General features: G+C 39.4%; 1 protein-coding gene across 7 annotated transcripts; it reads right to left on the reverse strand.

Annotated features, from left to right (window-relative positions):
- Positions 1-3,243: 3,243 nt before the first annotated feature.
- Positions 3,244-25,183, reverse strand: LOC127001083 (uncharacterized aarF domain-containing protein kinase 5-like). Of its 7 annotated transcripts, none has more exons than XM_050865257.1 (11): positions 24,757-25,183; positions 19,694-19,835; positions 19,459-19,542; positions 18,454-18,588; positions 17,739-17,897; positions 16,073-16,204; positions 14,526-14,691; positions 12,752-12,922; positions 8,143-8,386; positions 4,490-4,657; positions 3,244-3,717 (listed from the first exon to the last, which is right to left on the reverse strand). In XM_050865257.1, the coding sequence occupies exons 1-11, from the start codon at positions 24,999-25,001 to the stop codon at positions 3,618-3,620; spliced, it is 1,746 nt and encodes a 581-aa protein (XP_050721214.1). In that variant the 5' UTR covers positions 25,002-25,183; the 3' UTR covers positions 3,244-3,617. The 7 variants fall into 7 exon arrangements, 5 of the variants coding, with proteins under 5 accessions (XP_050721214.1, XP_050721223.1, XP_050721224.1 ...); XM_050865266.1 differs by lacking the exon at positions 8,143-8,386 and adding an exon at positions 9,002-9,236 and having other exon boundaries at positions 24,757-25,182; XM_050865267.1 differs by lacking the exon at positions 8,143-8,386 and adding an exon at positions 6,864-7,044 and having other exon boundaries at positions 24,757-25,180.
- Positions 25,184-25,411: the final 228 nt, after the last annotated feature.

Genomic DNA, 25,411 nt, shown 5'->3' on the forward strand with positions numbered 1-25,411 from the left:
GTGGCGACTGGCGAGCGAAGCGAGCATGCGCAAGCGAGTTTTTTTTTTTTTTTTTTTTTTAATAAGCACTTTTAGGGGGATTTTGAGGCCGATATAGAAATCACTGAGGGAGCTATAACCCCTCTAGCACCCCCGGAAATTATGGCCCTACACCAGGCCGCCTACAGCAGCAGAGACTGCTGCTAGCAAGGGCTGCAACCCGCCTGTCTACTGACAGATGTCTCATCATGTCTGGCGTGTTTACTTCAGTCCAACTCCAAACAGACTACGGTGCGAGGAGTACATAACGTCACAAGATACATTAGAAAAATAAGTTTCGTCCTTGAAGATGCTGAAGCAAAGGAATCTAAATGCGGCACTAACCTGGGGGCACAGAAGGGCGGGAAGACGTGGGGGCGCGGGGAGGCGTGGGCTGCAGAGGCGGGGGCGGAGGATGGACTGGGCACGGGGCAGCAGGGCGCCAAAACAATGTCGTACATTCGATAAATCGCAGTTATATTCACGGTATTTCTTTAATTCTCGACTAACTGCGATTTTGTGCTCTGGATAGCTATGTGCCACTTTCACATTTCGCTATGGTAAGTTAGTTGCAAAACTCCAAAGCTTCGAAAATTCCTCGTATAATGTTTCATATATAAGTTCAGAAATTTTAGGAAACTACACACGAAATCTCTTGTGCATCTGGTGCTACATCGACAACCTCACCTTTATGGGTTGCATGAGATTGAATAGTTTGGTTTGGGCGATTACAAAGCCACTGTGTTGCAAAGATTTGTGCCAGTACGCTACAGCTGCACACGGCCAAGGTGCTGACCTCCATCACACTGGCCCTTAGAGCCTGAGGTGGGAAGAACCCATTACCCTAAGACACAGGACAATAAGGTTTGGGTTGCCACGGTTTACCTTCTTCAAGTTCCCCCATTTATTGATCAGCCTGAAAGGTAGGATGAACAGCTGGATGAATTTCATGCCAACTGCCTGGGCTGGGATTCGAACCCGGGCCTGGGGATTCATAGCTATGCACTCTAACCATTGCTTCATAGAGGTGCTAGATTATACACATTATACATGTATCAATAATTTGAAACTTCTTTAGTTTTCCAGAAGCTGTTAGTTACTGGACTGCACTCAGAGAAATAAAATACAGCAATAATGTCAGAATTAACCTCATGTGAGGTGGCTACTTCTATTTACATAAAACCCCATTTCCCCCATGACCTGACTTTTGAAATGTTAAAGCTCTGCTAAATTCATAAAAAGTCAATATGGTTGTGTAGCAGATGTCAAACAAAGGCAAAGAAGTTTCAAAGTAGCATACTGCATGTTCAAGGCTATATTTAGGTAATTTACTTGTAAATGAACCCATTCTTCACATATCCTCTTGCAGTATGGCATAACTCATTCAAGGATATATATAGTGATGGAGTGACTTGGTACTCTTGTAAGGAATATTTCATAAAGGTGACTCAAGTAAATCCTTGCTTTGATGAACCATTTGGGGGGAAATGGGTTTTGTTATATCTGAAAATCTGTCATATCTAAGTATAATGAACTTTGTTCATTGAATGGGCTGAAGTTTACCATTTCCGTTTTCAGTAAACCTTTGCTTCAACTGACCAATTGGGGGGAAGGGGGTGATGCTTAAATAAAAAAATCCATTACATCCAAGGAATCTGAACTAACTTTGTTCATAATACGAGCTGAAAGTTCACTATTTCTTATCATTTGCGTATACAGTAAACCTTCACTTTAATGAACCTATTATGGAGACGGGTGACTTTATATCCAAAAATCCATTATATCCAAGGGATACAAACTTTTTGCATATAATGAACACTGTTCATTACACATAATTTACTGTATAATGAACTTTGTTCTTTATATCAGTATAAGCTGAACCTTGGCTATTTCTGACCATTTCCATATACAGTAAAACCCCGACTATCCGGGCCCCAGGTATTCGGAAACCCAAAGTATCCAGCAAAAATCTGGCCAGCCAAAAAGATTAACAAAATTTTCAGAAAAACGGAAAATTAAAAATATCTGTCCAGTCTAAGATTTAAAATACTCGCGCCACGCTTCCACCACCTCCAGAGTATGCCTGCCCTAGGTTCATTTGAGTCATTTGCCACACAACGTTACACAGCATTATTACTCTTAACTAGTTTTGCCAAGCTAACAGCTTTAGTCAAACACTCAAACTAAGACCAAGCCATGACAAGTTGTTGCCCTGGGGGATGTACATCTGAAGGGGTAGCATTCGTAAACAAAAGGTATGTAGAACTTAATGAGTGTGGCCTGTGTCATCCCTATTTTTTTATATTTATTTAGTTTATATATATATATATATATATATATATATATATATATATATATATATATATATATATATATATATATATATATATATAAATAAATATATATATATATATATATATATATATATATATATATATATATATATATATATATATATATATATATATATATATATATACACACATACAGTAAGGGAGACAGCTCAAGGTGCAGGCCGTAGCACCAGTAGGCTTTCTTGAAGGGTTTCTTCGATGACCCCCAGCCCATTACTGGCGCAGGCAAATTTTATTTATAGTGGCTGCCGTGATATATGACTTGCTTGGCCCATGCTGCCCCCCCAGTGCTCCACTTGAACAAAGTCTCTGAAGTTAGGGTTAACTGAAGATCCGGGCAGCAAGAGGGTAGTCTTCCGCCACTCGGTGATGGGTGGAAAAATCAGCGTGTTTTGGTGGGTCTCGAACCTAGGTCCATGGGCTCACCATGCCCACATGCTGACCACTCGGCCAGTAATATTAGCAATAGTACTTAGTTAAGTAATGAAATGTAAATTTTGACTTATGACCAGCTTGGCAATACCAAACCCTGTAACTGGAGGACTACCTGGATGGGCATGTGGCACACTTCCCGAATGTCAATCCTGCTCATAGAGTTGTGTTTGTAGAAGACAACACTAAGTGGAGGAGGCCAAGGGGGGTGCTTGAGATAGGAAAGGAGGATGCAAAGAGGCTTGCTCGGGGAGACTGTCAGGTGGAGGCAGCAGGTGAGTGAAGCTATACACCTTTTAGCATATCCTTCCAGTTAGTTAGTTGCTCAAAAAGAGTAAGAGTTCAGCTATTAAAACTGATTCACATTAAGTTTTTAAGGTGATTTAAATTTTTCTACTTCAAAGGATTTAAGTTATGGGAAGGAAGAAAACAAGTAAAATGAAATTCTTACATGGTTTTCATTCAAGAAAATTACAAAATCACAGGACAAAATGTACAAGTAAATAACAATATAGAATATTTAGATTATTCTACATACATTAGGCAGAAGGTCCTGAGTTTACAAAACCTTGCACGATGCAAAATCAATAGAATTTCTATAGTTAATAATTTACAGATCTTGATTTTTTAACAAAATTTGTATAATTAATATATCAATAAATCATTTGGTATGACCTACATAGTTATATTGATGAATACCACGGCAACATAATGCTTAATATGAAAATAATGTACCTTCTATAACTTTCTGAAGTAACATCTTGGTGGTACTCTTCATGCTTCTGAGCAATGCGCTGACACTGCACTTAAGTCTCATAAGGCCGCCTCCACCTGAGCTAAATCTGGGATGCGGCCCAAAAGATACAGTACATATAGCACTTTCTTCATCACCCACATCCTCACAGCTTCTTTCCTGTAAAAAGGGCCACATAAAATTTTCATTATCAAAAATGAAGAAAAATCCATTATAAAGATGAAAAAAAAAAATCACCTGAATTAATCATGGCTGACCTCATTGTGTGATAGCTTGAGGTCCTGAAAACTCAAACATGTAACAGGCCTGTAATTTTGGCACATATTTTTGGGAGGGCTAGAGGGTATCATAGGTTCATGAAGTGGAGGGGGGAGGGTGGCATGCGAAGCAAGTATAAGCAGTTTTGGGATTTGTATTTTATTTATTTTTTTATTTATTTAAATAAGCACTTTTAGGGGCATTTTGAGGCCGATATAAAAAACACTGGGAGGGCTATTGCCCCCCTTGCCTCCCCTAAATTATGGCCCTGTGTAATGAATTACTGTTTAATAATGACAATGTGTCTCAGGTAGGAAACAAGACAGGCACATTAATAAACCAATCTTTATCATGTTGGGTGGAATCTTTTGGTTTTTGTTATTCATTTGCCTGCATTTATTATTTCTCACCAAATCCTAATAAATTTAGCACAGGGGGTACATGTACAAAAAAGAAACAATATTAAGTAAGTTTTTTGATGGTTTAAACATACCTCTGTCTGGTATGTTGTTTGCAGAATTATTAAGGATATTTTGGAACATCAGATAATGTATTATTTTAATTCAGCAAAGCAAGATTTCCGATCATGCTGAATCAATGAAGGTTTACTGTATATAGTTTAGTTAGTTAGCCAGCTGGCTAGTTAGTTGGTTGGCTCCTCAATGCCACATACTTAAGGGAGTAGTCAAAATAAAGTTGCTCCCAGCGTCCCCGCAGCATCTGTGAGAAGGAAGCATTGGGAGATACGAAGGCACCACGAGTAGCAGAACGTGCCATCAGCTTGTAGCGGTCCACAACGTCACCATGCTCCTTGGTAATGGACCTAATGGTATTCACATTTCTGAAAGGGTGACGTCAGATATTATGAAAAACATATTTTGATACTAACATCAATATCTGAATATTACATGCTAGCACAGTGGTTCCGAAACATATAATAGGATCAATTTTTTGAACAATTGGGATATATATATGTGATAAGTTTTAACTGAGGTCAATATGACTCAAATATACAAGAAGCATGCAAATGCCACACATGGAAATAGTCACAATAGTATTTTCGGAGGTTGTATGTTTGTACACAAATGTCAGGAGCAGCCAATTATCTAAATATAAATGATATTATTTAGTTAAGTTGGGTGCATACGCTATAGCTGCACTAGGCTGTGGTGATCATCTCTGTACCATTGGTCCTTTGAGCCTGTGGTGGGTACGAACCCATTATCCCGGGACACAGGTCAATATGAAATCCAGGATTGCCACAGTTTACCTTTCCCAGATTTCCCCAGGTACCCATTTATCGATCAATCCAAAAGGGAGGATGAACAGCTGGGTGAGCTTCACGCCTACTGCCCAGGCTGGGATTCGAACCCAAGCCTTTGTAGTCATAGCCAGGCACACTAACCACTGCTCCACGTAACAGAACTCGACATGTATTTCAAGGTGCTTACGTGGCAGTCACATAATTAGATAATGCATGCATAACCTCTATCTCCCATGTATACATATGGTATTATATAATTAATAAAGGATGAACTCATGCTTGTATTATCCTGGTCCCACTTTCTCAAATCTACTTTTGAATATATGAATTTATGTATTTTGGAATGAAGGGACATTTATACTGCTATTATATTTCATGTCAATGCTTCTATTTGAAAAATGGTATGGTATCTTATTACAATAATTTGGAATGAAGCATTTCTTAATGTATTCACATTCATTTATCTATCTTATTTGATAAGTTTGACACTATCTAACCTTTAAATATAAGGAGTCCCTTTGCTGTCTTCTCTCTTACCAAGAAAATTAAGCTTTGTGAGTATGTGAGTCTACCATGTCAGCTCTTTAACACAAAATAATTCTTATCTTTTTCACTCTATTGAAGTCTATTCATTTTTAAGTGAGGATTCATTTTTAGTTCTAATTTTAAAGCATCCTTTGCATTTCAAATTAATCACATTGGTTATATAATACTGTCAATGCATATGATACTAAATATAAGAAAGTATGAACATGTATATTACCTATAAGCAATGTTCTGCAGTCGTCCCATGTATCTTACTCCATGTATGAAGTTTACTGCTTAACTATTAAACAATCAGCTATGCATTTTTTGTTGCTTCAGAGGTTTGTTGCATTAACCATTTGATACCAATTGTATAATTTGTTAGGGAACCACCATAATATACTACAGAACCATTTAAACTAACATTTAGGTTTGATGTCTAAAATCAATCAATAGTTTGAAAATATTTTTATCCAGATATAGAATGATTTGCAATATGTAATTATAAAAATTATTGCAACTTTTATAAATGAAATACATCCACATTAAACAATATATTAGTGTAATCATATATTACACTAAAAATCCAATTTAAACATGTATAAAATTAAGCAAGGGTTTGGTTGAGCATCTTTACTTTCCTACATTTCACTACTGAAAGTGGTGAGGTCTAAGACAATACATTCAACAACAGGGAAATTGGAAAAGCTGAAAACATGGTCAGCAATTGTGAAAGAGAAGCGATAGCTTTCTGGGGGGACCTTATTTACCCCTTTAAATGACACTTAGGAGGAAATCTACAGCCATATTTACAACCTTTCAGATATGAGGGCTAGCAAGTTTTACTACTGAAGCACAACATACACAACCCATATCATGGATACTATTAAGAGAAAGAAAGACAAGCAGCATATTATAATCCCTCTTTTGAAAGCCTATGGAAAGATATTACCATTAATGAGCATGCTGTTCAGAAATGCGTAAAAAGGAAGACATGAAATGACAGTCAAGTGAAGGATAAATGTGTTCTCAACGATCTTTAAGAGCAAGTTTTTTTTCCAGAATCTGCAACCACCAACCTGACTATGAGCAAGACCCATCCTAACATGTTTACATCCACCACTATAATGAGCATCCCTATAGACCATGAAACTTAAACTATTTTGTTTTACTCTCTCTCTCTCTCTCTCTCTCTCTCTCTCTCACACACACAAAAAAAGGAATGGATTATGGCAACTGAATGACTCCTAAATCTTACCGTATGATCAACAACATCTGGCGGGGCAGTTCCCGCAGAGTCCTGTCTATCTGATCAAATCGACTGGCAGCCATCTTTTGCATGTACTCAAACTCCTCAGCACTCAACACTTCTTTTAATGAAATAGTCCCTTCACCCCCCACTGGACGCTGCATAAGCATTTCCGCAAAAAGGAGGTGGTCTGAAGATTGACAAAGAGATTTCTCATGATAGTCAAATGAAGGTAACGATACTGTAAGAAACACATTTTCTAAACAAAATTTGCAGCCAATTTGAAAAATACAAGAAAAGTATCAAAATGAATGCATGAGCTTAAAAAGTCTCAGAAATTTTGATTATTGGATAGAAAGAACAAGACAAAAAGGAGTTCTAACATTAATTGTTCCATACATCCCTATCACAGACAAAAAATGCACTAGTATATGGAATATCAATTATTTAGTATATGTGATTCTGTGAGCATGAATAATTATCTAATCATTTACTTCCAGGTTTTAGAAATGGCTGGATACTGACTAAGGCCCTGTCCATATGATCTGACACTGCCCAGTAGAATCTATTCTTCACTGGGCAAAGTCGTGGGCACACTTGTATTCTCGTCCATATGGCAGTGTCTGGCACAGTCAAAGCTGGGCAGCCAGGCAGGGCGGGCTCTCTTGGTAAGGAGGCCATGTGTGGTACAACTATGCTTAGCAGGAAGAAGCTAACACTGTGTAGCATTATCATTGTTGCTATGTGTGTGAAAAAGAAAAGGAACAAAGTGTAAAAAAGGTGTCCTCATGTGTCTGGCAGCGACGTATTACCAGGCAGTGCCTCATGAAATCGCTCAATTACCAGCACGGACATTTTACTCGTTTGCCTGCAGGAAAAAGCAATAAGCCCATTATTAACAAGCAAACTGCTTGCTTGTGCCTGCAGGCACTGCCCGATAATGTGGATGGGGTCAGAGTGTAGATCATCACATCACTATCGACCCCTTCTTACCATCTCTCGAATCAGTCACTTGATGGTCATGATGGAGGCTGGAAGAGTTTTGACGGGAAAGACCCCTACGGGAAATGTATAATTGAAAAAAAATGCCACACCCAGCAGAGTAAGTAAAGTCTAGGACTTTGAGATGGCATCAACAACCCTACATTTGTATATACCTTCTATACTAACACTGCTCAGACACATCACACTTGGACCAACAGCCCGATGAATTTTTATAGTTTAAGTGATTAAAATACATGCAACCTTGCCAAGATCCCACATGAACATCTTTACTACAGTACTGTACCTAAATATTAGAAGAAGATTGCTGGGTATACCCTTGAAGACATCTAAAACACGATCATGGACATCCAAAATTTCTTTCCTCAGCTCTCTCTTCTCATCCTCAGGCAGCTTATCAAACTGTGCCCTTGTCATGAACTTTGGCCCTTTCTCATCATAAAACATGTCAAAGACATCCTGGATTATACCCTCCTCTGGTGAGATGTAGCGTTGTATAAGAGATATGGAAAACAGCCTGTAGTTTGAGGCTGTGGAAGAAAATATGACCTGAGACTTTTGGACCTAAGTAGGGACAGCAACACTAATATAAGGGGATGAATGCTCAATATGACCTGAAATTTTCAACACACCAGGAGAATTCAAATTAGTTGAGGGATTATGAACATTACTCATTACAGTGAAATATGTTGAAGATATTGAATTGTTTGGAGACTGAGCCGCAAGAAATGGTCAAGGCAAGCATTTGGTGACTGATTCCTGATGTACACCGAAAGAATCATCTAATTACTACAAAAAATACCTTATTGAAGTCCTTCTCTCTTATCATCAAAGAACCTCAATGCCCCCAAAAAGCCTGTCCCTTTCCCTGCATAATCTGTTTTCATAATTAGAGGAATAGAAGATTTAACTTGATAAGAGAAATTCATAACTCAAAATGTACAGATAAAAGTACAGGGATGGAAACAAGGTACTGTAGCATTAAACAAGGACTGGAATGCCAGGAAAGTGGGAAAAGGAGTCAGGTAGTCCCACTAAGCTTCTCTGCTTCCAACCCCTTACCAAACAAACCACAAAGAAGTCAATACTATGTCCATCCACATGCATCCAGAAATCAAAAGTGGCATAGCCTTCCGTGTGTTCACCTCAGCACCAAAAACAGCTCGGTGGGCAGATCCTTGAATGCATTGCTCAGTTTTTCTCGTGCTTCTTCCATTCGTTTCTGCATCTTCTTCTTGTCTTCCTGTGACAGCTTTTTCCAGTCCTCCCGACTGAATCTCTTAGGTCCTTGGCGGTTGAAGATTTCATTTTCACGTTGATTAGAGCCAAATGGAGCAATATAACGTTGCCCAACCATCATGCAGAAGAACCGGTAGCCATCTGCAGGGCATTTACGTGTGTGTGTGTGTGTGTATTTATCTAGTTGGACTTACCAAATTGTAGTATACAAGATTAGTCATGAAACAGTTACGTGTTATTTATTTACCATTATCCAGCTTAACATTTAAGTTGTGGATGTTCCTTGCCTGCACCACCACCCAGTACATTCCAAACATAAGTACAGTGGGGTATGCTATCATAAATGTTTTTTAATTGACAAAATGAAGATGATACAATGAATAAAAATGCTACAACATACATGGAGGAATATCAGATCCCTTGAGCCAGTGACACATAGGTCCTTTCAAATGTTTCTGAGGTTCAGCAGTGCAGTTATGTATCTGCATGTATTAGCAGTGAAAATACTTAGATTTTTCAATTACTGTATAACATAACTGTAATCACTGCCAGCAAATTAGAGAAGAAATTGAGTTATTTTAAAAATTAGGAGACATAATTTTTAAGCAAGATATGGGAAAAGGATGTAGATCTAAATGTTGAGTATAGTACGGCTAAATCACCTATCTGTATAATATTAAAAAAAAATATATATGGAATAAAAAGTGCAAAAAATGCAAGGGGAATCTCTAGGCTAAGCAGTTTACCTTCCTCTCTCCTTGCTTGCATCTCCCTACATTCCTCATTTGTCCCTTGTAGATCTTCTAACCCCCTTTCCACCCTTGATGATCCCAGCTAGCCTCTACCCACACCCTACGGCAAACAGGGATTTCATGATCTATTTTTCGGGTTTGAATGGTTATTAATGTCTCTGTATCTCATTTCCTACTTTACGAACTTCAGTGTTGTTATGTGTGTCTTCTCCTAACCCCTAACCTTCAAACATCTTGGAAAACCATAGGAAGCAGTATAGGGACCAAAACAAGTGTAAAAATAGCAAAGATGGGCATTCCGCTAATTAAGTCCACTAATCGCTAATCCGCTCATAGCGAACTAACAAAAAAATTGCGGAATAGAGTTAGCGGAAAATTTGAAAAATTAGCAGATTTGCAGTAAGCGGAATGACAAAATTATAGTCCGCTAACGCAAACTTGCAAAAACCGCCAACAATGAAATTTCCGGGAAATTCAAGAATATTCTTGAAAGTGTGGAAAAACTTCTAGATTAGGGTGGCCAGACGTCCTGGATTTTCCAGGACAGTCCCGGATTTTAATGGTTCGTCACAGAAATGTCCCGGATTTCATGCACTGTCTCAGAAAATGTTTTTTTATTAAAGTGTCTAGGATTTCACTTCCAGAAATCTGGCCCCTATTCTAGATCTGTCTGTTGCGCAGCAGGACTGTCCCAGCAGCCTGCGTGAGAGGCAGTTTACATTGACTCACTGAGTCTTAAAGGCATATTCCTTGCAGTATTTGTAGGGTTAGCAGACTAAAAAATGGTTAGTGGACTGTTGTGGACTTCATTAGTGGACTAAAAAAAAATATTGGCGTTAGCATTAGTGGATTTGCAATTGTGTACCGGCGAAGCCGTACATTTTGCGGATTGGCGATTAGCGGAATGCCCAACAAAGCTAGTGGAATTGCGCTTTACAGAAGAACGCTCCTTTTGGATTATAACAGTGGTGAACAGCAGGACACTTTAGGCTACACTGCTGCCTGTGGTCACACAGGGTTGTACATATGATTGCTATTTCCACACTTGTTTTAATCTCTACAGTTTTCTAAGGGGCTTCAAGGTTAGTAGAAAACATTTATGAGAACAAGAGTAGTTTGTAAGGTAGGAAACATACTAATCTTTATCATTGTCTTGGCTGTGGGCCTGAAACAGATTACCCATAACTACATTTTTTTTAATGTATGCTAGAATAAATAAATGATGTTCTGGAAACATTTACGTTTGTTCTAGCATACCCCACTGTCTCGTAATGGTGAGTGATCACAGTTTTAAAATATAACAATAAGTATTGACACAAGCAATTGAGAGAATGTGAGAAATAAAACTCTATCTATCTATCTATGTCTCCGACAACCTGTTCCCCCACAGGTACTCCCCTCTGAGGGTGGCTGCAGCAGAAGAGTCTCCACCTCTCCCTGTTTTGGCACTCCCTCTCAGCACACTTAATCCAGCTACTTCCAACTCTCTCACTCCAATACTCACTCACCCTATTAATCCGTGTCACAGGTGGTCTTCCCCTAACACCTCCTCCCTCAATCCTTCCCTCATACACTTCACATATTTATTCTCATTCATGCTCATCACATGTCCAAACCATCTCAGCGTACCACGCTTCACCCATTCAACCACTCAACAATCCAGGGTTGTACATATGATTGCTATTTCCCTTTGATGTCACATCCATAACAAACCTCTCATACACACTTGCATTACTCTCTCCATCCCATCCTGAAACACCACATGCACCTCTTATAAAACTTATTTCCACTCCACGTATTCTCGATTGCTGTGCTGCATTCCATGTCCACATCTCTGACGAATGTGACAGAGTTGGCAAGATAATACTGTTCCTTATGCCCCTCTTTATGGCCATGCTCACACTTCTTCCTCTCATAACTCTCTCCAATGCACCTACTACCTGTCTGCCCTCATTGCTCTTTCCCTCACCTCACCTTCCATACTTCCATGCTCACATAAACTGTCCCAAAATATTTAACCCTTTCCATCTGTGACGCAGACGTCGGCGTCACAGTATGGAAAGGGTCAAGAAGAAATGGAAGAGGATTAATCCTCTTCTAAACCTCTCAGTCCCTCTTAATCCTCTTCCATTTCCTCTTAAGAGGTTTAGAAGAGGATTAAGAGGAAATGGAAGAGGATTAAGAGGTTTAGAAGAGGACTAACCGTTTCCATACGGTGACGCCGTCAGATGCCAACGTCAGCGTCGCCGGAGTAAAGGGGCTAAACTCAGTCACCTCCTCCATTCTCTCTTCCCCCAGCCTTATCCTACACTTCATTGTGCTCTCTGCTCTAACTCTGTACAGCCCTGCAAAATCAATGGTCTGCTCTCATGCCCTCTCAAATACCATAACCTTACTCTTTCCAGCATTCACTTTCAGCTTTCTCCTCTTACACACCCTGACAAACTCATCCACTTTCCATTATAACATGCAGACTAAACTGCTCTTCACTGGAAAATATCTCCTGAATCTTCATGCAGCTCCAAACACAACAAGCAAGCATCAAGTGTGAAAAAAGCCAGACAAGCTTGGTCACTGCAAGCCAATTTTCAGCTTCTGTATGCCATGTTTGCACGCACTTTATGTCTTACCTGTTTCAAGTTTTATCCACCAGGCAAATTTTTGTGTGTGTGCATGTGATTTTCAGTCTTTGCTACATCATCCTGGTTACAATATATCAGCATCAGCTGCTATAGGAGAGTGTAGTGGTGGTGATAAAATGGTCCAGTCCACCAGTTTGGAACCAACTGATTTTTTTTCTATTAGTTATTTACTTCCCATTTTGCAAATTTGCAATTCACAAACATTTATGGCACCAATTATTTGCAAAATGCAAAAGTGCTGAACTCTCAACTCAGTCCTCACCTGTCACTCCCAGCTGTGCAGAGTTGTCTTTCATTTGCTTATGGTCTCCTATGACAATGGCTTTCCACAGCCTGCACAGTGGCTGACGAACTGAAGTAGGCAGGGGTTGGTAGAGTCCATGGTCCAGAATCACCACCTCTGCTTCACCATTGGATTGCTTCCGAATCAAGACTATGAAGGAGATATAAGCAAAGGTTTAAATACTCTGCACAAATCAAACTCATGTTCATCTTGCTTACACACCAGTCACAAAAACAGCTAGAAGATGTAATCATATTCTAATACTGAATAATAATAATAATACTTCAAAAAAAAAAAAAAAAATCTACAAAAGAGGGGCCTACTATGTATTTCAGAGCATAAGACAATTGATATGATGACCCACAAAGTTACCATTGAAAATATTGGCTTAGATGCATATTTGCTGTGCAAGACAACCCCCAAATCTGGAGTCATTATGAGCTGCTGTGCCAATATTCCCAGTCTTGTATCACTTCCCACTGACCAGTGAATTGGTATTAGTTACATCTTGCTAGACAACAAAGCCATTGATTAAGTTTTACTTTCAATCAGCTTTTGTGTTGCCACTGCCTCTTTCCTTTGTCTCATAAGACACTTTGCTTACTTAAATATCGTATTGAATTATGAATGATGAGAAAAAAAGAGTTGGCTCCATGAATACGACTGCAAGCAGTAGGATACTTGGCACATGTAGACAAGGGACCTGCCATTTCAATTTTCCAGGTACTCATATGTATCATTATATTACCAAGAACTACTTACTAATTTGTGACAATGAAACTATTGAACGATTTATGAAAACTCAGATCAGCAACAAGCAGTTGGTCAGCTGATATCAGTAAACAAAGGATACAGCATGGATGGTGATGATGCAACATCCACCATTTTCACTTTCAATTACATACCTTATGTCTGTCATCAAGGCTGTATCCACGGAAATATTAATATTTGAATTTGCTATAATATGGCAAATTAGTTGTTAAAATAATTAAGGAAACTAAAAGCCTAAGATAAGTGTTTGGCAATGTTCTCCTTCACCTTCAGAGATCCCAAAGCCAAAGGATGCAGAGGTCAAGATTTTAAATCTGGTGCAAAAGGTAAAGGTAAAGTTGGGGCCATACGCCTTAGGTGCATATGGCTGCAGTGCTCATTTCTGTCCCACTGGCCCTTTGAGCCTGTGGTGAGTGAGAACCCATTTTTCCTGGGACACAGGGCCAGTGTAAAATCCAGGGTTATCACAGTTTACCTTTCCCAGGTTTCCCCAGGTACCCATTTATCAACCAGCCCACAAGGGAGGATGAAAACCTGGGTGAGCTGCACACTGCCTGCCCAGCCGGGATTCAAATACAGGCCTGCAGATTTGTAACTAGTCACACTAACCACTCCCACCACCGAGGAATAAGGTGTATATGATCCTTAAACTCGGGCTTATAATTTTGAGGTTCAAGGGTCACCTTATATGCCAGAATATTATACAGTGAGTGAAGGATAACTGAAGAGGTTTAACCCACTCCCTGCCTCAGCTAGGATGGGGATACTGACTGAGAAATGAGAGCACAGGCACAGCCAGAGGAAGGTATTTTCAATGTCATGGAATGAAACAGATTCATAGACCCTAAGATCAGATGAAGGATGACAAAATATATAAAAGAATATGAGAACATTTTACCTGGAGAGTAAAGCTTATGAAAGGCTGAAAAGGGGGAAGAGAGTAGTATATGAAAGTGGAGGCATTAAAACTAGAAAAACCCACTGTTGCCAGGATGTGGATCAGCATGTACAAAGCCTGTGTGGAAAATCTGCTCAGCGAAAGCATTAACCAACTTCCCGTCCACATCTTTAAGGTCCAGACCAGCCTTCTTGATGCCATCCACATCGCTCACCTTGTACCCATGGATGTACTCTGCTGTCAAAACTCTCTGTGGGAGAAAATTTGTGTATTCAGAGGCTGGGCTCAGTTACTAATCAATTCGAAAAAATGAACAACAAAAGAATAGTCCATGAAATCCCAGTTTATTTCCTCCAAATACGTGACAATTCACAGCATATATTAGCTGGGGAATCTTTGGTAATCAAGAACTTGGAAAATTTGAAGACATACCAGAAACACCTCATATCTACTAAAATATCATAAAACTTGATACTATAACTCCTTGGAATGAAATATAATTAAGTGCTTTAAAGAAGTAATAAATCAGCAGCAGAATCTTGGAGTACCACTGGAGGGAACAGGTGTCAAAAATAAATAAGTAAAATAATAATAATAATAAAAACAACAATAATAATAATAATAATAATAATAGTAATAATAATAATAAATGGTTCATGAGGCTGAATTGAGGAATAATTTATGAATCAGGAATCAAACTGGACCTTAGAAACATCTGATTTTTTACGAGCCAACAGCCAATATACATGCCCTCAGGCGTATGCTCCCCATTAGTTAGTTAGAAACAGGGCGTCCACCAAGGACTACTCTGCACTTCTTCCATTCACAATTAAATCCCTTACTCAGCCTTTCATTTCTCGTCTCTCCATGTAAACACTGAAAAGACATGCCCGTTTCGTACCCAAACCAATGCCAAAAATCTCATTCTGCTAAACATTCACACACACAGAGACACTGGCATCCATGTAAAAAGACCTGATCCCTTAAAGTACATCCCTCCCACATACTATATCCTCTGGACTTTCCATAAACCCTTTCTGTCAACCATTTCATGTGCCTTCCCCAGGACCATGAAAGTATCAAAAAGTTCTACTCTTCTATTAATAATTTCTAACAATCATTTCAGTGCAGAAATCTGGTCCACACATCCCTTTCCTTCCCTGAAAAAAACATGCTCATCACCTTTATCTTTATGTTTATTTTAATCTTCCTCTCCCTCCTTAAAAACCTTCCATACACATTTGTTGGCAGTGAGTGTGTTTCTTCCTCTATATCGGTTATATCATCCCTACTTCCCTACTCTCCTGTCCTTCGTACAGCAGGACAGTGATGTTTTTTCTCCTGAATTTTGGTGCCACTTCACCCTGCTTCCATACTAGATTACATATCCACAGCATCCACTCCACAACTACATTTCCTCCATATTTCAACATTTTTGCTTTTATACCATTAATGTCTGGGCCCTTTCTAATTATGTACTTGCTTCTTACTGCCTCCTCTATCTCACTGTGCTTTCGCCTGTGGATTTTAACTCCCTGCAGTGGCAATAATTGTTACACAACTGCACACACCATAATCCTCAACCTTGTATCTCGTCTCCTAAAAATTAGATGGATCAGAGTCACACCTACCTTGCTACATAGGTCCCAGTGCACTCGTGGGACATAAACATATGGTAAGTTAGCCAAATCTCTGGCACAACGCTCGCTGTTGACACCCTCGTTTAAGAAGTCAAGTTCCTGCTGCAAAGTTCCTTTCAAATCCTGCCTCAAAGAAAAATGTATTGGCTTAGTTATGTCAAAAAATACAGAAGGATCTCACCAATAACGATCTCCAAAATAATATCTTCAGCAATAACAAAAGTTAGAATAAATACTATTTCTACAATAATGTTTAGATTCTCTTGAAAAGTCTATTTTTTGCCAGAGCAAAGCACCTGGGCATATCTTAGATAGTGTTTGTTTGTCTCCATCTTGACGACATAGACCTGAGACCTGCATCTTGGTCGCAGGTATAAAGGATTTTCTTGTGCTGCCACCTCAAGGCTGTCACCCACTTTTCCAGTTTTAACCTCTCCTATCACTTTTTTACTGAGATGATGGATAGTTATGACATGAGTAATGTAAAACTCACCTTGAAAGGGAATTCATGAGGTATTTGGTGTGATGATTGATCTGAGGTTAGCACATGGAGGCACTTATAGTGGACCATCATACCAATGGTTACATCCCTACTCGTGCCTGGCTCACATACTTCAATTCATCATCAAACCCATCGAAGCCAACCCTTACAACCACTGCTTATACAGGCAAAGATATCACACAACAGCACTCACACCACTTTGAACCACAAAGCGTGAGAACTTTTGAGCTATGGGTGACCTGGCCATAAGGCAATAGGGATAGTTCACCAACTATTTTATCCACATTGCATCACATACCATTTGTGACTCCTGGTCCAAATGTAAGCACAACATTGAGTGGTATCCTGACAGTTCACTGAACTAATCCACATAATTTAACCTTTCCTGTAGTTTGGCCATTGTATGCGGTGCACTTTTGGTACCACTCAATGCTGTGTTCACATGTGGGTAAGGAGTCACGGCAATGACTGATGCATTATTTTATTGTCTTTTATTCTTAGTTATGGCCACTACCTCAAAAGTTATCATGCTCTTGTCTAGGGTTTAAAGTGGTGTGTATGCTGATATGTGACAGTTTTGCCTCAACAACCAGTAGTTGTCAAGGATGGATCTGAAGGGTTCTACAAGTTCTTAGAAGTGGGTGAGTCAAGTGAGAGGGGCTAGTGTGGGGATGGAGCAAGCAGAAGGGGACAGAAGGGGAAGGAATTATAGAAGGGAACAGATCCCAGGAGACGGGACACAACCCCCGATTAATACCTGGTACCCATTCACTGCTGGATGGACAGGGGCGTAGGGTATCGGAATCAGAAAAAGAATTTTGTTATTTCAGCAAAATATAAAGTTTTGAAAAGAGGGTTTAAAATGAGAAAAATGGCTGAAAGTCCTGGGATGGAGGTACCAAGTAGCCTTTTGTACATGCATTTCAATGTCGTGCAAATAATGATTTTACTAAAAACAAGATTTTTCAGACACCAATGAAGCATTATTGGCAAGATCCTACTGGACACTACTTTTTAGTAATGACAATATCTATTACATGTATTTCAGATATTTTCAAAACTTTTGTGCTAAGCCTTAGGTTCACAATATCAAGGGCATAAAATTCTAACCCTTTGCATACTGTAATGATAATCAATTGAACAGAAAAAAATTACCTTCATAACCCATTTGAGAGCAAACTTGGGGTGCATGAACTGTATGATCTCCAGCAAAAGTTCTATTGTTGCAATATCCCCCCAGAATCTATCTTGAAGGTCGATGTACTGCACCTTTATTGCCACTTCCTCCCCTGCATGAGTCTTTCCTCTAAAAACCTGAAAGAAATCACTGTAATAAAATATTTATACAAATTGAGTACTGCTGTAGTGTTGCCTCATATGTGAGTATATGGGTGATAGAAACCCTCACATCTGAAATTCACACATCAGGTTCCATAAAACCCCATGTTATAAAGGGTACACATGTGGTTGGACACCCACAGTGAGCTATACTGATGCAAACTGTTACCCCAGCTGCACAACATTGCACAGCCTTGTGTGCCTAACAAGTCAACTGAATACAGATCTTCGTCGATGGTGCTTAAGTTTAAGTACTGGATACAATAGAAGGACCACCCACTCAGTCCTCCTAGTCAAAGGGAATATTTTCACTAGTTCCGTAGCTTTGGTTGTAGGTTATGAAAATTGGGAGTGTTTCTAACCTAATGCTCAACTTGAAATTGCTGGTATGAAAAATGTTAGTTGATGGGTCTCACTTAGTCATAATCTTACAAGTAGGTGGCAGTGAGGATGAAATTGACACTATTAACAGACATTTAAAGAAAACAGGTTAGCCAACAGATAGAAAATTAGGTATGGAAAGTTTTCCTACCTGAGCAAGGGAAGCAGCTGCTATAGGCTCATTATCAAACTCAGCAAACAACTCTTTGTGTGAATGGCCAAAATCCTCCTGAAACAGAGTGCCAATCTCATTCCAGTCTCGATTGAGGCATCTGTCCTGTAGGGCCTGTGTGGAAGATAAGAATTACAGACATATTATTTCTTAATATTTTATACAGTACAGTAGTGCTATGTGCAAGCTGATAGTAACATGAGTGCAAACTTTATGATTGGTGGGAGTGAGGCAGTAAAGAATGATGTCACATATGCATGGAGTAGTATATGGGGAAAATGTGTGGAGGTAACAATATGGGAGCTTTGAGCTGGGGCAGTCTCATAACTAATGAGGCACATATTTTTTTTTTTAAGTCCAAGGGTTGTGGTACTGAGCAGAGGTAAGTACTGGATTAATGGGAACTAGCTACACCTATACAAATAAAGAACTGTACAGATACAAATGATGGGGAGGGGGAGAGGGAAAGGGAAGGGTGGGAGTGGAAGGGGAGATAAGCAGGTAATGCATCTCTTGCCAACCACATTTTCCATATACACATACAAATAGTTTTTAAGTAACTAAGCAAACCCACTATTCATTGCCCTAATTTCAACCCACTCATAGTTTCTTAAATATCACTTTCTTTAATTTTCACAATTTTCCTTGCTGCAGTTGTACCAGTCTTGTTTGTAGACATTGTATCTTACCAATGGATGACAAAAGGCCACTTATATTTTAATCAAAAGGAAACCACTCTTCTCCAAGTACTTTATATATCTCACATTACTAATTTTATTTGGATCATTAGTAAACACCAAGTCCAATCTTGAGATCATCAAGGGCTCTTGCCTTTGTGTTTTTCCTTACATGTTGGGTAAACGAGTCATCCATTACAAATTTGAGTAGGCTACCCCATTCCCTCAAGACTTGTCATTTCCTCCTATTTTAGGACTTTCTATTTTACTTCTATACAATTAAATATGAGAAAAACAACTTACGTACTTTGAGTGTTTCCAAATATTCCTTTGGTAATATGTGGTTCATTGATACCAATCCTTGGCCAAGCTTCACATAGAGACCTCCATTCTGGGGAAAATATTATAAAATTCATTAAGGGTTGAATACACAAAAACAGATACGGCCCATTTTACTAAATTATATGAGTTTTAAATATATCTTCATTATTTATCATTATTAAAAATAAACAGGAACATAGGAGTAGCTGAGAATTTTTCACCTTCAAGCAGCCATCTAAAATGCGCCCGGCAGAACGCAAATGAACCACAGACAAAGCCTCGTCATATGCATCACTCTCTTCATCCAGGCCATATGTTGTCCACTTGTAGTCCACAGAGATCATCATTCCAATCCATAATGTTCTGCAACAATAACAGCTTTTAAGGTGAAGTGGTGAACTAATGAGGTTACTAAGTAATATGTTACTCTGTGGCCACTAGAACAATGATACCATTGACGTAACTTATGCGCCATCTTATAACATATCGATTGTTCAGATCACCTTCATGGAGGACATTACAATTTTGTCACTTTTCACTATTGTGGCAATTCTGCAATCTAAAACATGTATATCATTGTGTGAATGACATACATCACCAAACTGGTAACCTAACTCCCATGAAGTAGCTCAGCTCATGGGTGCAGCTATAGTCATACTCAGCTGTGAAGTCTGGTTGGACGGGCTCACTCGAGGAGTCCCTTGGCCAGAGTGCTGCCAAATCTTATTTAATATATACAGAATATTTGATGCACAATTTCAAAAAGTGTGTTTGGGGTGCTGCAGCAGTGCTGTGAAGAGGTTTCAGCCCTATCCTTATGGAACTCATATTTGTGTTGGACTAGTGAAGAGGTAGAGAACATGGCATCTGCTTCCTCATATACAGTAATAAATTTTCATAGCAGTATAAATCAACAAAGAATGACCTCACTTTGTTGTATAGAAAGTCTAATCGGTAAAGAAGCATTTATGAATTTTCTGAGTCGAGACCTATAGTAACTGTTTGGGGTTTGGTTAGGTTAGGTTAGGTTAGGTTAAGTTTAGGGTAACTTCAAAAACATGATTGTCAGCACCTTATGGTATAAATCAACAAAAAATGACCTCACTTTGTTGTATAGAAAGTTTCATAACCAAGGAATCGTATATGAATATTCTGAGTCAAGACCTAGAGTAACTGTTTGGGGTTTTGTTAAGTTAGCATAAGTTTAGGGTATCTTCAAACACATGAGAGCCAGCACCTTATTCATAAATCAACAAAGAATGACCTCACTTTGTTGTATAGAAAGTCTAATTGGTAAAGAAGCATTTATGAATTTTATGAGTCAAGACCTATAGTAACTGTTTGGGGTTTTGTTAGGTTAGGTTTAGGGTATCTTCAAACACAAAATTGCCAGCACCTTATGGTATAAATCAACAAAGAATGACCTCACTTTGTTGTATAGACACTCTCATTAGTAAGGAAGCACATTTGAATTTTCTGAGTCAAGACCTGTAGAAACTGTTTGGGGTTATGTTAGTTTAAGTTACTTTAAGTTTAGGGTATCAAAGGCAAGATTGCCAGCACTTTATGATATAAATATAAAAGAATGACCTCACTTTGTTATACAGAAAGTTTCATTAGGAAGCATATATGAATTTTCTGAGTCAAGACCTATAGGAACTGTTTTGGGTTTTGTTAGGTTAGGTTAAGTTGAGTGTATCTTCTAACACATAATAGCCAGCACCCTATGGTATAAATTAACAAAGAACAACTTCACTTTGTTATATAGAAAGTCTCATTAGAAAGGAAGCATAAATGAATGTTCTGAGTCAAGACCTATAGTAAATGTTTGAGGTTTTGTTATGTTAGGTTTGGTTAAATTTATGAAATTTTCAAACACATGATTGCCATGCACTTTATGGTATAAATGAACAAAAATGGCTTCACCTTGTTGTATAGAAAGTCTCATTAGTATGGAATCATATATGAATGTTCTGAGTCAAGACCTATAGTAACTGTTTGGGGTTTTGTTAGGTGAGGTTAAGTTTAGGGTATCTTCAAGCACAGGATAGCCAGCACCTTATAGTATAAATCAAGAAAGAATGACCTCACTTTGTTGTACAGAAAGTCTCATTAGTAAGGAACCATATGTGAATTTTCTGAGTCAAGACCTATAGTAACTTTGGGGTTTTGTTAGGTTAGGTTAAGTTTAGGGTATCTTGAAGCACAAGATTGCCAGCACTTTATGGTATAAATCAACAAAGAATGACCACGCTTTGTTGTATAGAAAGTCTCATTAGTAAGGAAGCATATATGAATTTTCTGAATCAAGATCTATGGAGTAACTGTTTGGGGTTTTGTTAAATTAGGTTAGGTTAAGTTTAGGGCATCTTCAAACACATGATAGCCAGCACCTTATAGAACAAATCAACAAAGAATGAACTCATTCTGCTGTATAGAAAGTCTTATTAGCAAGGCAGCATATATGAATTTTCTGAGTTAAGACTTATAGTAACTGTTTGGGGGTTAGTTAGGTTAGGTTAAGTTAAGGGTATCTTCAAACACATGGTTACCAGCACACTTATGGCATAACTCAACAAAGAATGATCTCACTTTGTTATATAGAAAGTCTCATTAGTAAGGACATATATATGAATTTTCTGAGTCAAGGGTTTTGTTAGGTTAAGTTTAGGGTATCTTTAAACACATGAGAGCCAGGACTTTATGGCATAAATCAACACAGAATGACCTCCCTTTGTTGTATAGAAAGTCTCATTAGTAAGGAAGCATTTATGAATTTTCTGAGTCAAGACTTATAGTAACTGTTTGGGGTTTAGTTAGGTTAAGTTTAGAGCATCTTCAAACACAAGATTCCCAGCACCTTATGGTATAAATCAACAAAGAATGACCACACTTTGTTGTATAGAAAGTTTCATTGGTAAGGAAGCATTTATGAATTTTCTGAGTCAAGACATAAAGCAACAGTTTGAGGTTTTGTTAGGTTAAGTTTAGGGTATCTTCAAACACATGATAGCCAGCACCTTATGGTATAAATCAACAAAGAATGACCTCACTTTGTTGTATAGAAAGTCTCATTAGTAAGGAAGCATATATGAATTTTCTGAGTCAAGACATAAAGTAGTAACTGTTTGAGGTTTTATTAGGTTAAGTTTAGAGTATCTTCAAACACATGATAGCCAGCACCTTATGGTATAAATCAACAAAGAATGACCTTACTTTGTTGTATAGACACAACAATAAAGGAAATATTTAATGGTAAATTTCCAGTCTTTCACCAACGTCACTCCAAGTTGCCAGTTCTCGTCAGTCACTGCCATAGCACCCTGCCACTACACACAATAAAACAGGTTCCAATTTATTATCAAAATTAAGTATATCTAACAAATTAAGTTAAAACTAAGTTAACTAACATATCCCCACTAAATTTGGTAAAATTCTAGTGTTTGCCCATACTCCCCCCTTCCCCCCATACAAGCCTGGGGACTTGGTGGGAATGCAGGGTTTCGGGTGGGGGACACGAAATCCGTCGTATTCGTGTATTTTTTAGTGTGTGTGGAGGGGGGATACAAACTCCCTAGATCTAGGGAAATTCCCTAAATTTAGGGAATTTTTCCTCCCACCACCACTAAAATAAGCGTTTGCGACGAATTTAGTGTTTCCCATACGAAAACCACGCACTCAGTGGATCCCCAAGCTTGTTTTGGGAGAGAAGCGTAGTGAACCCACCAAACGATGCTCACCTCACCATCTGGCGTGGCACTGGCTGCCATCTGTGCTCACATAAACCGCCTTCACCACACTCATGCCCTCTCACTAGTAGGTTGTCACCTCATCGCAAGGTTTCTATCCTCCAAGTAGAGTCCGTGGCACCAAACACAGTGTATCTTCATTGTTTATCACTGACACAAGTAAAACCACCGGCTAGCCGGGATCCATCCAACACTGCGGCTTGTGCAGGAAGTGCAGGCTCTCGAACCTCTTGCCCGAGCTGTTCGAACACGTGAATCCTTACTGACCGGATTTTGAATCTGCTTCACGGGCTCGTATTCCCAGTATACGAGGTGATCGTGGATATTGACTCCGCACCTCCAGAATACGATAATACGCCTCCATATATCATAGTAAAAAAAAAAGTACTTAGAAGTAAAGAAGCCGAATTAATCCCCTTCCCCCATCGATCTTGGGGGACCTGCGTGAACTCGGGGTATTTGGGCGGGGGAGCATATTTAAACTACTCCAACCGAACTTTACGACCTGCTAACGAGGGGGCTTCGCCCCCCTTGACCCCCCTGCTAACTAAGGGGGGGCACAGCCCCCCCCTGGACCCCCCCCTCTTACAGGTGCGTTCTAAAAAAAAAATAACCACGCGTGGTGGACCTGGTCTTACATGCGTGGGCTAATGGCTAACTAAGCGTACCATCGCTAACCAAGCGTAACATCGGTAATAGTGTTAGATAAAGGTGCATGTTCTAAAAAAAAAATAACCACGCGTGGTGGACCTGGTCTCACATGCGTGGGCTAATGGCTAACTAAGCGTACCATCGCTAACCTAGCATACCATCGGAAATAGTATTAGGTAAAGGTGCGTGTTCCAAAAAAATAATAATAACAATAACCACGCGTGGTGGACCTGGTCTCACCTAGCGTATCATTGCCAACCGGATCGTTGGCAACGCTGCTCATATTGCAATGGCGTCGCCATGTAAACACATCGTCCGTATGTATAATATGCCCTTAAGTACAATATGGAGGCGTAATATCGTATTTTCGAGGTGCGGAGTGATTTTCAATAATTACCTTGCGTGATTTCCGTACGTTTAAAAAAAAAACGGAATGTATGAAATTTCCATACATCTAAGTAATTGTAAGGAATTTCCCTACATCTAGGGTATTTTTCAACCCCTCATAACTCAAAAACCATGCATTTGTGACGCATTTCATGTTTACCACCGCATTCCCCGAAGTCTCAATGGCCCCCTAGCCAATTTTGGTTGCGAGGGGCGAGTATGGGCAAACACTAGAATAATACCCTAAATTTTAGTGATCAAATGAAATGTTGCAGAAACGAGTACATTGTGATAAAAACAGTTCATCGACATTTCTCAGAAAAAAATAGTGTTGACCACCTGAGTGAGGGTGGTGAAAGACTGGAGTATAATACTATGTACCATTGTTTGCCATGGTAGTGCTGATGCCATGGTAGTGCTGAGCAAATAGTGGGTCATACCAGGGAAAGTTGAACCCAGACCCAGCTATAAGTAATAACCAATAACCGTCTCCTTACCTGATGAACCTGTTAACACCCTGCACTGTAACCCTTATCTGCCGCTTGGTGAGGTCGTCACTCGCAACGTAGTAGACCCCGCCCACCGCCGGCACGGCCACCACCAGGCCCGCCAGGCCCCTCCCCACGGTGCCTAGGACACTTCTCTTCCTTGCTGTTACCGCTGGAGTTTTTGATGAACAATTCCTCATGGAGATCCGCGCCGTCTGCCATAAAGGCTGCACGAGATTCCTGGCCGTATACATTTTCAACTGATAATAGACACCGTAACAACCAGATACATGCAGTCTTCTGATTACCTCTTCACTCAGTCACCAGTGTTTTTTCATGGTTCAGTATACTCGACTAACGTTCATACGTGACGTGAAATACACTCTCCTAGCATGTCCGTCCACACCGTCACGTAACCTTCTTCTTCTTCTTCTTCCGTGACCAGTGTTTACGTAGGTCCATAGAGGCTGTGGCTGTAGAACGCCGGCGTGGAGCGAGGAGGGACGCCAGCAGCCCACCGCGGCGGCCATGTTGCTGTTCCCAGAATGAGGTGTGTAAAAGGACAGAAAAGGTAAATGCAAAAGGAAAAGACTAGTCCAGCCAGAGTAAGCTAAAGCGAAGAAAACAAAAGAAAAGAAAAGAGAAGCAAAGTACACAGAGAAAC

This window comes from Eriocheir sinensis, chromosome 2 (assembly GCF_024679095.1).
Source record: "Eriocheir sinensis breed Jianghai 21 chromosome 2, ASM2467909v1, whole genome shotgun sequence".
NCBI classification, from domain to species: Eukaryota; Metazoa; Arthropoda; class Malacostraca; order Decapoda; family Varunidae; genus Eriocheir; species Eriocheir sinensis.

Excerpts from the sequence above, each read along its gene's own strand:
- LOC127001083 (XM_050865257.1), bottom strand. The coding sequence starts at position 25,001 with ATGTATACGGCCAGGAATCTCGTGCAGCCTTTATGGCAGACGGCGCGG. Across the intron at positions 19,836-24,756 it reads GGTGTTAACAGGTTCATCAG|AACATTATGGATTGGAATGA; the intron begins GTAAGGAGACGG and ends TTATTGTTGCAG. Across the intron at positions 8,387-12,751 it reads TGCACAGCTGGGAGTGACAG|CCTCAAACTACAGGCTGTTT; the intron begins GTGAGGACTGAG and ends TTTCTTCCACAG.